Source organism: Solanum stenotomum, chromosome 8, assembly GCF_019186545.1.
Source record: "Solanum stenotomum isolate F172 chromosome 8, ASM1918654v1, whole genome shotgun sequence".
Classification (NCBI taxonomy): domain Eukaryota; kingdom Viridiplantae; phylum Streptophyta; class Magnoliopsida; order Solanales; family Solanaceae; genus Solanum; species Solanum stenotomum.
This window is the reverse complement of record NC_064289.1, coordinates 56,326,762-56,340,099: the sequence shown is the minus strand read 5'-3', so window position 1 is coordinate 56,340,099 and position 13,338 is coordinate 56,326,762. Positions and strand designations below refer to the sequence as shown.

The following is a 13,338-nucleotide window of genomic DNA, read 5'->3' as shown; positions in this document are numbered from 1 at the left end:
AATTAGTGCCACATAGGGCTTTATTTAGGAGGAAGCGCTCCATACCAAAAAAATTTCGTTTAAAGAGTATGGTTGATGAAATAAAGTTTCTTTTGAAAATTATTTTTCAAGAGATTTCATCAGTACATATATTGAATAACTCTGCTCACGAGTAATCTTTACTAAGCTCAAACATTAATTAACAAGAAAAAGACATCAGAAGTGCTAAAAATGCAGCTTCAAAATCCATATGTAGTTTTCTAAATAGTCATATGTATTAACAATACTAAAGGAATAATGTTGACATTTCTTTATCATGTATGTTGAAAATAAAGGACAATCCACTGCCCATCTGAATAATCATCTATGGAAGGAATACCAAAAATGTTAAAAGCTGGTTTACTCAAGAGATTTGATGTTCCCAGAATCCAATAAAACCTAATATCCTACCAAAAGGTTTGTGAACTGCAGAAGCTTATTCATCGACCTTGGCACGTTTCATTGGTGGCGAATTTGATGAGCTAGTAATATCTTCTCTTTCATGCTCTTTCTGCTTCTCCCCCACCACTTTTTGAGCTGTATAACTTCCTGCTTCGTGATGATCGACCAGTGACACCCCTGGATCATTTTTGTTTGAGGTACTTTGAACTGCATCGTTCAGCTGTGCGGACACATCCTCTGCCATGGATGATGAGCCCTTTGCCAAGTCAATACCGGGCATTGACTTGCACTGCTTCTCAAACATCATTTGGAGGCATCGTCCTTGTTCTTCTATTCGCAGCTGCAAATTTCTTTGGATCTGTAAAAGGTTGCCATCACATAAGTACACGTTAGATACAGTACCATGCAACTTTCCTTAGATTGGAGAAGCTGCCGATTCATTTATCTGCCAACATTTGAGAGCTGCATAATGTTCTCATCTATGATAAGAGGGGATAACTAGCATAACTAAACAGTGAGGAGATCAGATCGATGATATCCCAATGATAATCAAAGAGGGAAATCCAAACTGCTTAGCTGTGATTTAATTATCCAAGAATTATATAGAGATTCCAAAACTTCACGTTTAGCTTCAGATTTATTTGCGAAGACCAGAAGATCAGAAAGGGAAACAACATGCCCGGTGTAATCCTAGAAGTAGGGTCTGGGGAGGGTAGTGTGTATACAAACCTTACCCCTACCTTGCAGAGGTAGAGAGGGACGATCAGAAAGGGCTAAAAAAGAAGTGGCCATGCCATGCAACCATTTTATACCAAAAAGGCTGCAGTCAGAAGCAATCTCCAACAAAATAAAGCATATGATGCAAGCAGTGATGACCTGTCAAATTGAAGCTAGAGTCACAAGATCTTGATGCTAAGACAAGAATTCATACCTCAAGCTGTTCATGCAGCTGTTTCTGAACTTCCATCTGTAACCGCAACGCTTCAGTGATCTCAATACCCCTGCATCGAAACCCAAACACGTCATATAACAAAGATAACATGAGAAAATAGATTACAATAAGTTATGATGGGAAAATTTAACAGCGCCTTTAATATATCCCTCCAAGCCACCATGTCATTATATAAAAAATTCCTGTCTACATAAGCCTCAACTTAACTATTCTAACCTTTTCTTTTTCTCATCTTCCAGTTTGGTTGACAACTTGAGTATCCCACACAAAAAAAAGAAAAAGAAAAAGAAAAAAGAAGGGTCCCACATCATTGTCATCCTTTTCTTTTTGGAAGCCCTTACACATATACCAGAGAAAATGAAGGTTAAATCTCATGGCACCAATCTAAGGTAATATAACTATTGAAGTCCATATCTGGATATCCAATTTATGTTTTCAGTCTACAGCATAGGGCAAAAACACCTACACTGTCGACAAAGTCCATTATCAAGTAACATCTAATAAACAAATCGTACCCTCAAAATATGCCATTCAAATTGGTTAATCCACTCATTAGTGAATGCACAAGTGAATTAAGAAATGTTATCCAGATTCCAAATGATGGATATAATTAAGCATAAAAACAGAAGCAATGGGCCCAGCTACTAACGTTTTTAAGTCCAGAGCTGACAAATCGCCAATGGATGACTCTTTCTTCTCAGAGGAACCTATAATAAGAAGGAAAAGAAATAAAAGGGCCTCAGCAAGCAGAAAATCATCAGAAGACAATAATGGGTCAGGAGCAGCTATATTTGAATAAAAAGAAAGATAAAATCAACAAAATATAGGATTCCACAATAGCATTCTCCAAGCACCAAACATCTCGTAACACAATGTCAAAATAGAAAATTTGCATCCTAGTGACAAATCTATTTGGCTATTAAAAGGAAGACACAGAAAATTGTGAGATTTGGCAGTGGTGTATGAAGTTAACTTGTTCCAGTTAAATAGTGCAAACTTTTTACCAGTTTTCTATGATCTTGGCAATCGTGTATGAAGTTTGATAATTTCAATTAAAGTTCCAAAAATTACCAGTTTGTTAGGTTATACCTTTCAGACAAGTATGATTTCATGTCCATGACACGTCTCAAAAAAGTAATTTCCTGAGGTATGGTGAAATGCCACATAACATTAATGTTACATATTTCTTAATGGACAGATTTATCCATAGACTGGTCTCCACAAGGCTGGAATCTAGTATTTAGAAGGTTGCTCAATGACTGGGAGATTGATAGAGTGGTGGAGCTCTTGAATTTGATTGGTGGATTCCCTCGTACTACTCTAGAGCCAGACAGATTAGCATGGGGACATCACAAAGATGGGGATATTTTCTATGAACAGACTTTACAACTGGGGGGTCAGAGGAAGTGCAGGAAGATCTACTGGACCTTGGAGCACAATATGGAAAGTGTGGCACCTACCAAGGTGAAATGCTTCACTTGGTTGGTTGCTAGGAAGAGCTGTCTGACTCATGAAGCAATGCAGAAGAGGGGCGTCAACATACATGCATTGTAAGGTAACTGCACAGGTATGGTCCTTGTTTACTAGCATAGCCAATGAGTATTGGACTACGCTAGAAGCCTATAACACACTTCTGACCTCTTAAGTTGTTGGATCAAAAGGGAGGCAGAAAGAGTCAAAAGAGATGGTGGAGAACAGTTCCAGGATGTATATGGTGGACTATATGGAAAGGAAGGTATCAAAGAATTTTTGAGGGAAAGGAGTGTACAATACATAAGATCAAATGGAAAGTAATTACTACTCTAGGTTTTTGGTGTAAAGAACAGAATATAGAAGAAGAGATCCGATTAGTGGACTTCATAGGCTCTTTGTAAGTATTTCTTTCTCCCTTTTTTCCTTTCTTGTAACATCTTTTGGAGGTGGCCAGCACAGCCCTTAATGCCGAGGATTAGAAAAAGTTACCAGTTTCAAAAAATAAAGAAAAGATTTATCCGTAGACTAGAGGACTTGACTTAAGAAACACAGGAACACACAGCTTAGAACCTAGTCAGGAATTCATATGCGTACATACTTGAGCACCAAAAGAAGACAAAACATCTTAAAGATCATCACTAGCAGGCCCTTGCAAATACAAGTATACTATAGTTTCTATGTCCCAATTTATGTGGCACTCTTTCTTTTTTAGTCCGTCCCCGAAAGAATGTTACCTTTCCTTATTTGACAACTATTTAATGACACCATCCTCATTTTATCCATATTGGGTCCCACTTAACACTTTATTGGGAAGAAAAGTCAATTAAAAGCAAGCACTAAAAGAGACTTTAATAAGGGCAATTTGGTATACACAACAAAGTCTTCTCTTATTTCTTAACCTTCATGCCCGGTCAAACGGTGCCACATAAATTGGGATACACAAAACTCTATTTTTTTCAAAAGAAAATTGACAGTTGAAGAGGGAGACAAAATTAAGACACATGTAAGAAAGCAGACAAGGGAAAAAGAAATTGATGCGTACCCTCTGATGCTTCTGGTTTATATCTAGCTGTTCGATATTTCTGCATTATAAGAAATTGTATCACAGTACCATTAGGTAATAATACAGTATGTCTATATGTGAAAATATCGAACTTTGAGAATGAGAAATGAAGAACAAACCTGCAAGTGACTTTTTACATGATAGATGGTCAAACTTTCAACTTTCATTAACTTAAGCACACCCTTGGGAGTAGCTCCTGTATTTGAAAATAGAATTATTAAGTTAGACAACAGTACAATACTTATTTAAGATTAAAAGTAAGGAGCGCAAATTACTTTCACTTCCACCAAGCTTGTTGACTGCTTCCACAAAGGCTTCATGAAGTTCTGGTGTCCAACGCATCCGTTGTTTCGATGAAGAACCACTCCCAGTGGATGATGCAGGAACAACAGCAGATGTTTCTACAGATGCAGTAGGAATTTGCTGGAATGGTTGAACTTGGTGTACTGGGAAATTTGAAGGTTGATTTTGTTCCTGATATTGCATCTTTAATCACACAACAAAGAAATGTAAGAGCCATCTCCTTTTTAGTTATTGAAAGGAGAGTAAGAAAATGAAAATTAAATTAAGATGAATATATATACAACAGTTGGGTATAGAACAGAACTGACCTTTGGTTCTGCATCAGCAATGCTAGTATCAACCATCCAGTTAGAAGTCAAAGCATCATCATCATTCATTACAAGGTCAGCCCATTCCGGCCAATCACTTTGTTTGCTAAGATCCTCAGGTGGGATGTGACAATCACCTGAATTTCTACAATCAAGCTGAGTGTTCTGGACAGGGGCATTTACCGAGTAATCAAGGTAATCAGGCAATAACTCTGTACGCCAGGATTCACTATTTACATTAACATACTGGCTTGATGCAGCACCTTGAAGAACTCCAGAATTAGCTAATGGAATTGATGCCTCATTAATTGTTGGCTGAGAAATGAAAGTTGCAGGTGCCAAATGCTCATCATAAGGCAGAACAGATGAAAAGGCAAGATTGGTCGAGAACTCCGATGGTGAGGAAAACAAATGACTGACAGCCCCACTGTTTGAAGGAAACGAAGAAAGGGCAGCCCCTGGCAACTTAGGATATTTCTCTTCCAGACTTGTTTGAAGCACAGGTAATGAAGAATGAGCTCCTGATGCTCCAAAATTACTGAGTTGATGTGCACCCGTCCTCTGGACAGATAAAGCAGGACGCGCCTCCATAACCTTTATTAAAAATATTAAATACTACTATATTCACCTCAAAAAAGAATCTTCCAGTATTTCATTTGCTTATGGGAAGGGCTTATTCCTACATAAGAAGAACGGAAATAAAAATCTTAGAGAGCTAGTAAGCACAAAACCAAACAGCATGTTAACATGTTTCTTCAAAGATTGTTGAAAACCATGGCCGTGCTTAGAACTAGACTAAATCTTTAAGGAAAAAGAAAATGTTACTACACTAAATATTAGCAAAACCAAATAGATGATAAAGTGGAATTAAAATACGTGAACACAAATTAGTGAAACTGAAAAAGATCCGTATTCCCCTACTAGAATCAAATTTGATGGTGAAAAGTAGTTCATCAGTAGGAAACATAAGCAAATGGTTGCATGATACTACATGCTAAAACCAATAAAATAAAATTTAAGTTTCAACCATATGATAGCTAACTTCACAAACAAGTGTAAAATCAAGCATAGTTTATTGCTACACAACTGGCACCAACATGTAGAATATCTTACACAGCTGTACAGTCCTTCTGTGAGCATGATACTCTTAATGAAACTTGAAGCTAATACGCATTGCAGGCTTCTAACCAATCAAGGGAAACTCATTATTGTCATAATTTTAAGACAGCGCATGTCTGAAAAAATAACTTTGAACTGCAGCATCATTGCCAATACAATGATCTGCAAACAAAAAAGTAATATGAATCGTATGTGGACACTCTATCCTTTCATAATATATGAAGGATTCATAACATACAGGCGCAAAGCTATTTGTAACGAGGTTATAACTTAAAAAGGAGGATGATATCAACTTGAAGCATGTGTATAGCTTGCGGTTTGGTAGGAAAAGGACTTGTGCAAGACAGTAACAACTAGTAGCGCATGTACTACTGCGGTTACATCTCAACACTTGCTGTAAGATTTGGACAAGTCTTTCTTCAGTTATTTTAGACTTCAGTTTTGTATTAGTTACTCCCTCCGTCCCATTTTATGTGAGGTAGTTTGACTCGGCACGGAGTTTAAGAAAGAAAGGAAGACTTTTTAAAACTTGTGGTCCAAAATGAATGATATAAATTTGTGTGGCTGTAAATCATTTCATTAAGGTAAAATAGACAATTTATAGTTAATTTTTACTTAATATAAAAATGTGTTATTTTTTTTTGGGACTGACTAAAAAGAAAAGTAAATCACATAAATTGGACAGAGGGAGTATATTTTATCATTCAGTTAGATAGTTTTCTATACTATACTGGTTACCTCTTCCTACTTTCTAGGATTTATCTTTGCAAAAATTCATTATTTCCATTGCAATAAGCTCCATTGGAGGCCCTTCAAATACAGATACTTTTCATTCCACTTCTTTGTATTTATATGGTCTCAGATTCTTTTTTTCTCTGCACAGCGGCCTCCTCTACCCAGTACATCACCATTATCCTCAAACACCTGATCCAATTCAATCCAGCATAGCAGTTGCCCATCAAACTATCTAGCAGCCACAATTTCACCACCTGGAAGGCCCAGATTGCCCTGCTGCTCCATGGCATGACCTCTATGGTCCCTCTTGATGACTCTACAGAGTCCCCTCCTGAAACAGTCTCCATCAACTATCCAAGAGTTGATAAGGATTGGTTTGGTTGAGACAATTACCATTGCATCCACTATCTCTTCACACCTCTTTGTCGAAAAAATTGCAAACCTGCATCTTCAGTCTCAATCACCATCTCAGTCGGGTCTCCAAAGACACCAAATCATTGCTGAATAGCCGCGATAGATTCAATCTCCCTTTGATGAACTTGTTTTAGTAGGTTCTCCCATCATTAATGAAGAAGCTGTGGTGAAATTACTCTTCAACCTCGGTCCAGAGTTTCCTGAGATCTCAACAGCCATACGGGCATATGAGACTATCCAATTACTTATGAGGAAATTTTTTATAAGCTACTTGATCATGAACTATTCCTCAAACATGAGAATCTTAAGAAAATTACCACACAGGTCACAACAACTGTTGCTCCACAGGGCTGCATGCAACACTCGACACCCACCCAACACCAACAACAATTGACATCCACCAAACAGGATGTTCAATCAACCCAAATGCAACTTCTCCAACTAAACTGCTGTCAACTTTGCGACTACTTTAGACATATAGCAAATGTCTGTTGGCGTACGGTCCCATAACCACTTTGCAGCAAAAGCAAATTTAGTTGAACAAACCACACCAAATGACCACAATGCTTTTCTTTGGGAGAAGATTCATGAAGACGTGTATATATCTCAACCTCCCGGCAATGAGAAGGCGAATCATCCTGAATTTTTCTGCCATCTCAAAAAGGCTTTGTACGAACTCCGATGAGCTCCTAAGGCTGGGTAGGAAGCATTCACTAATTCTTTGATTCAAATGAGGTTCTAGATGTCTGAGTGTGATACTCTCCTTTTGTCCTGCACAATATGAGAGTTACTATTTATATACTGATCTATGTGGATGATCTCATACTCCTGGGCAATAATGAAACAGTCATTCGACATGTCATTACCTCTCTTTTGAAAAAAAAATTCTCTCAAGTATCTTGGCTTACTACACATTTTCTTGGACATTGAGCTTGGGGTACATTGGGATGCCTATGGTTTGTTTCTAAGTCAATCTAAGTACATACAAGAAGTGTTACATGGCAATCAGATGCATAACTGCAAAGGTGTTTAGTCACCCATAAGCACATTTTGTGAACCTACTGGTTGAATGACAGAGCACCCAAAACCAAATGGCAAAGAGTACATGAGTAAGCTTGGTGAGCATCAGTACCTTCATCAAAAGCCGGACCTGATATTGCATAATCAGTAAACAAGCTTACTCAGTTCAACACCTCTCCCTGTGGTTCACGGGAAGGAAGTTAATTCTATCCTTCAGTATATTAAAAAGGCATCCCAATTCAGTAATCGTATTTCCCCACAGCAATCTCTCTATACCTATGTAATATGTTGATGCTGATTGGGCAGGTGATATCAATGACCTGTCACTCGTTCTCTGGTTACATTGATTATCTAGGCACAACACCTATATCCTGGTATTCTCATAAGCCACCAACCGTCTCTAGTTCCTCAACTGAGGTTGAGTATTGTGTTTTGCTTCTGCCTTGTTGGAAGTGAACATGATCAGCCATATGCTCAATGATTATCATGTGTTGCTCTGCTGCTCCTATAATAGTTTATGATAACCTTCGGGTCATGTACATTGGCGAGAACATAGTACATCGTACCAAAATGAAGTACCTTGAGGTTAATCTTCACTTGTTTAGAACCAAGTCAGAAATGGCCCACTCTGAGTATCGCACATCCACACTGCTGATAGATGGGGAGATTCGGGTGAGATCCAACTTTTGATTCATCAACTTGTAGAACCGCTCACCATATGCTGTTCAAACCGGCCTTCCAGCGCACCAAGTTAGGTGCTATCTCTTAACACCTAACTTGAGGGAGGCATAATAGTGCATGTACTACTGTTGTTACGTCTCAGCACTACTTGTTAGATTTAGCGGAGTCTTCCTTCCATTATTTCTGGCTTCAATTTTGTATTAGCTATTATCATCCTGTTAGTTTGTTTTCTATACTGGTTATTTGTTCCTACTGTCTAGGAGTTAGCTTAGCCCAATTGGTTTACTTCTTATGTATATAATAGCTTAGCCCAATTGGTTCAATTCCTATGTATATAAACTCTATTGGAGGCTCATCAACCCAGTTCCTTCGTAGAACATGTACATTCAAGACCAACCACCTTTCTTCACAGATTCCCTTTTGTTTCGTATGAAGTTCATATCAAAGTTAAGGTAACAAAAAAATATCTACAATAACCTAAAGCGCCCGCCTTTACTTCCATACCACAACCAAATAGAATCAATAAATAAAAAAGTTCCCAGGAATGCGGACCTCAGAGTCAAAAAAGCAAAAGTTTCAACTTTCAATTCAACGATTCTACAAAATAATCCAACAACAACATACCTAGCGTAACCCCACAAGCAGGGTTTGAGGAAAGTAGTATGCACGTAGACCTCACCCCTACCTATGTGAGCTAGAGAGGCTATTTCTGATTGACCCTTGGCTCAAAAGAATAACCCAACACTACAAAAAGAATATCTACAATAACCTAAAGCTCCTGCCTTTACTTCAATACCACAACCAAATATACTCAATAAAAAAGTTCACAGGATTTCAGACCTCAGAGTCAAAAATCAAAACTTTCAACTTTCAATTCAACAATTCTACAAAATAATCCAACAACAACAACCGCATACCCAGCATAACCCCACAAGTAGGGTCTGGTAAACCAGGATGTACACAGACCTTACCCTGGTCCGTTTCCAATAGACCCTCGGCTCAAAAGAATAATCCATCACTAATAACCATAGTATGCAATTGAATCAGATAATCAGAAACCCTTTAAAAGTTTTTCAAATCACATAAGAGTTACAACTCAAAAAACTAAAAAAAACTACAGTTATGCATGGAAACATTAAAATTCCTACCTCGCATCATTTTTTATTTTTTTTTGTGGAACAAGAAATTAAAACTCCGATTATACACCAATTCAATCAAAATTCGATAAAAATAACGATAAGGGTATAAGAAATTAATACCTAAAAAAAATTCAAAATCCAATGAATTCAGAAACGATACAGCTCCACATGATTCGAACTCATAAAACAGGTGAAATCGGAGTTCAGGGAATTCATCGGCGCCGTCGCCGGTGAATCGGAGATGAAAATGAACGGTGGACGATCGCAACTTTTTCTGGTGGCTGCTTAATTTTGTAGTACAAAAAAAAAAAGTACATCAGATTATAACAATCCCATTAGGATTCTTATTCAACCAAAAAAAAATTAAAAATAAAAAGAGTTGATTGTCAAAAATACATTTAGGGCCTGTTTGGAATTTGGTGTAATTGGTATAACTATCTTGTTCTATTTGGAAGGACAGATAATTACTTGGTCAGGTAATTGGTGTAATTGGCAGGGGTAATTACACTCTACAATTCACAGACATAAGCTGTGAATTGCTAGTAATTACATGGTGTAATTATTACCTGATTACTTTTTTATTTCTATTTTAATTTTTTTTACTTCTATTATTTTAAGTTCTTTTTTTAATTTTATTATTCTAAACATTTGTAAAAGTTTATTTTTTATTTTATATTATTATATTTCATTTTCTTCTAATTCTCAATCTTACTTTACGTGATTCTATGTAATTTTTTCGTATTATCTATTTATTTATGCCATGCTTATTTTCTCATTAGCATAATTTTATTATATTCTAATTTTAAATTAAAATAGAATTTATTGTTAAGTAAGGTTATAGACTTACGTTTTCTTTATTAAGAAAAATTAAAACTAAATCATATTTATTGCTATGTTGAAATTTGTTATAAGAGTATTATGTTAAAATTTTTGTTTTGAATTTATAAATTATGTTATATTTTCAGTTTCATTTGTTTTAGTAATATTGAATCTACATTGCACGTCATTTTTTAATTAGAGTTGATGAATTATATTTTTTTCAAACATTTAATAATTTATGACATTTTATTTGTATATTATTCTTTTTATCAAACATGCATTTCACGATGTTCGTAGAAACTTCATACTTTTAGTTGTTACGATCAATTCAATTGAAATATATTAATTTAAAAAAATATAAATAAATTATTTTTTCATAATTAATATATTTTCAAAAAAGAATATATATCTTAAATATTTAATTTAATGTCATTTATAAAGTTTCTTATTTGTCTAGTATAAATTTTAAATAATTCATTTTTATTTTTAAAATTTATTATAATTTTATGATTGCAATTGTGCATCCAAACAGAACATGTGTAATTACACTATGACATCCAAACATGACATGTGTAATTACACTGTAGCAACCAAACATGTCAGTGTAATTACTAGACATTGTAATTACTAGGCAGGTAATTACTACCCTAGTAATTACACCAATTCCAATTACCAGGTGGCTTTCCAAACAGACCCTTAAAGTATTAATTTTTCGTGAAATTCATAATTTAATTATTTATTATTTTATTATTTTATTATTTTATTTCCTTCGTAAATCATAACATATCTGAAATGCTGAGTTAATTTACACGCGTCTATTGCCAAGTGGGAATAGTTTGGTTAACTCGGTATTATGATGGCTTAGATAGGGGTCAAGGAAAACTTAGACAGTTGAAATATGAAACTCGTAAAAAATGGATAGTTAAGATATATTTTTAAATATTAATTTAAATTAAAATCAAATAAGGAAAAAAAAATAAAGGGAAGTTCTTTGACTTTAATTTAGAAAGGTATATATTGAATTAAATTGAAATAAAAATAGATGTTATTTGGTTTGATTCAATATCTTTTAAAAAGTCAATTTTATTAATTTAAGCTCTATTAAACTAAAGCTAAATATTTTGTATATTTATATGACCAAAACAAATTGAGAAAAGCCAGAATTAAGAAAGTTAATTTATTTGGTTTGATTTGGTATCAAAGTTCATTATTTAGAACACCATAGAACCTAATAATAAATACTAATCATTTTGACAAATTCAATTTGTTTTAAATATTTTTTTCTTTTAAAAAGATTTTTATTTTTAAAAAAAATTAATTTGTATTTCTTGAATTATTAGACTATTAGTTAAAGGTGTGTTTGTCGTGGAAGATAATAATTTTCTTTAAAATGTTTTCGAATTTTTCATGTTTGGTTGACATATTTTTTCTTTATGAAAATAGTTTTTAAAAAGATTTTCTTAGTGAAATTACAATAACAATATTAGCATACTCAACGTAACTACACAAAATAAGATTTGAAAAATAGAATGTATCAAGACTACCTTAAAGATAGAAATGTTGTTTCCGATAGATCCTCAACGACGACTTCTCTAATAAAGTGATATTTCAAATTTATTATCTCCTTCTCACTTTTTAATGACCCCAAATCCCCGATCCTCGAATCTTATTATAGTGTTTCCCTAACTTAAAAATGAATATTTTTAAATAATACTTTTTTACTTATTTATTTACTACATTAATAAATAAATAAAAATAATAATATTTTATAGAAAATATTGTTTTTATACCAAACACATCCTGAGTGAAATGCTTAAATGTGAAAAAAAAAAGTAAGAAAAAAGCAAAGTGGGAATATGACTGTGAACTGTGAAGGATCCCACTTTATAAAAAAGGCAATGCAATTTGATGGTGAATGAACAACTTTGTGGGTGCACGTACGTGTGTTAAAAAAAATAAATTGTTCTACTTTTATTTTTTATTAAAAGAACGACATTGATATATTCATTAAAATGTGATTCTGATTATACTTCATCGAAATAGATAAGATCAATACAAATACTTAACAATCTAGTCGCTTGTGTTCAAGGTAGCTCGGTTCAATAGAGCCTGTGAGCGTGATATTTTGTCTAACTCGAAGGAATTAACGAGAATCCACACAAATAGTGGAACATGATTATCATCAACTTGTGTTATAAGGTGTTGAGTTAAGTTCAATAACGAACACAACCCTTGTGTTTAATTACCATTATTAAAATTAAAACTCTAAATAAACAGACTGTTGATAATAAGCCGGAGGAAGGTAAGGATGACTAGAATTAGATCGACAGATCGATTGGCAATATTTAATTCTTTTTAGAAAATCCAGAAGTTCTTTCATTCTTTTTTTTTTAAAAAATAAATAAAATGAGACATTTAAGAAAAAGATAAATGATAAATTTACATAAATACTTTAAAGAGATAAATTATTTCTATATGCATTTTTGAAGGGAACAATTCGATTCGAATATTTAAATGGACTATGACAAGTCACTACTAAAGCAAATGTCCATATACCAACAACAACAACAAAAAAAATCCCAAAGGCATCATATTGAGATCCCTCCCTATTTATTTATTAGAAGTTTTGAATTCGAGCCCTTGAAATGAAAAACTTCTTTAACGGATCTTTCGATGTGAATCTGAATTAGTCGAACCAGTAAATTTCAGACTGAATGATGAAACAAAAGGGAAACCATTACCCCTTTTTTAACCTCAGGTTCATGTGATCTTTTAGCTTCTAATTTTCTTTTCTTTGTCGTAGTTTCTTACTCCGCTGCACTTTCTTTAGATAGTTGCAGACGAAGACTTGTCCTCTGCAACCACCTCCTTCGCGGTCACTGGTTAAAAGGT

At 34.5% G+C, this 13,338-nt stretch overlaps 1 protein-coding gene across 2 annotated transcripts; it reads right to left on the bottom strand.

Annotated features, from left to right (window-relative positions):
• Nucleotides 1-235: 235 nt before the first annotated feature.
• Nucleotides 236-10,003, bottom strand: LOC125873111 (protein PHOSPHATE STARVATION RESPONSE 1-like). Of its 2 annotated transcripts, none has more exons than XM_049553987.1 (8): nt 9,748-10,003; nt 4,520-5,198; nt 4,184-4,394; nt 4,028-4,104; nt 3,888-3,927; nt 2,022-2,079; nt 1,352-1,421; nt 236-778 (listed from the first exon to the last, which is right to left on the bottom strand). In XM_049553987.1, the coding sequence occupies exons 2-8, from the start codon at nt 5,108-5,110 to the stop codon at nt 455-457; spliced, it is 1,371 nt and encodes a 456-aa protein (XP_049409944.1). In that variant the 5' UTR covers nt 5,111-5,198; nt 9,748-10,003; the 3' UTR covers nt 236-454. The 2 variants fall into 2 exon arrangements, with proteins under 2 accessions (XP_049409944.1, XP_049409945.1); XM_049553988.1 differs by having other exon boundaries at nt 4,184-4,382; nt 9,748-9,968.
• Between the last annotated feature and the right edge of the window lie 3,335 nt (nt 10,004-13,338).

What these genes read in the sequence shown, in the direction of transcription:
- LOC125873111 (XM_049553987.1), bottom strand. Translation starts at nt 5,110, where the DNA reads ATGGAGGCGCGTCCTGCTTTATCTGTCCAGAGGACGGGTGCACATCAA. An exon ending in CAAGCTTGGTGGAAGTGAAA is followed by an intron (nt 4,105 to 4,183) that starts GTAATTTGCGCT and finishes TTTCAAATACAG; the next exon opens with GAGCTACTCCCAAGGGTGTG. An exon ending in TAAACCAGAAGCATCAGAGG is followed by an intron (nt 2,080 to 3,887) that starts GTACGCATCAAT and finishes TTCTTATTATAG; the next exon opens with GTTCCTCTGAGAAGAAAGAG.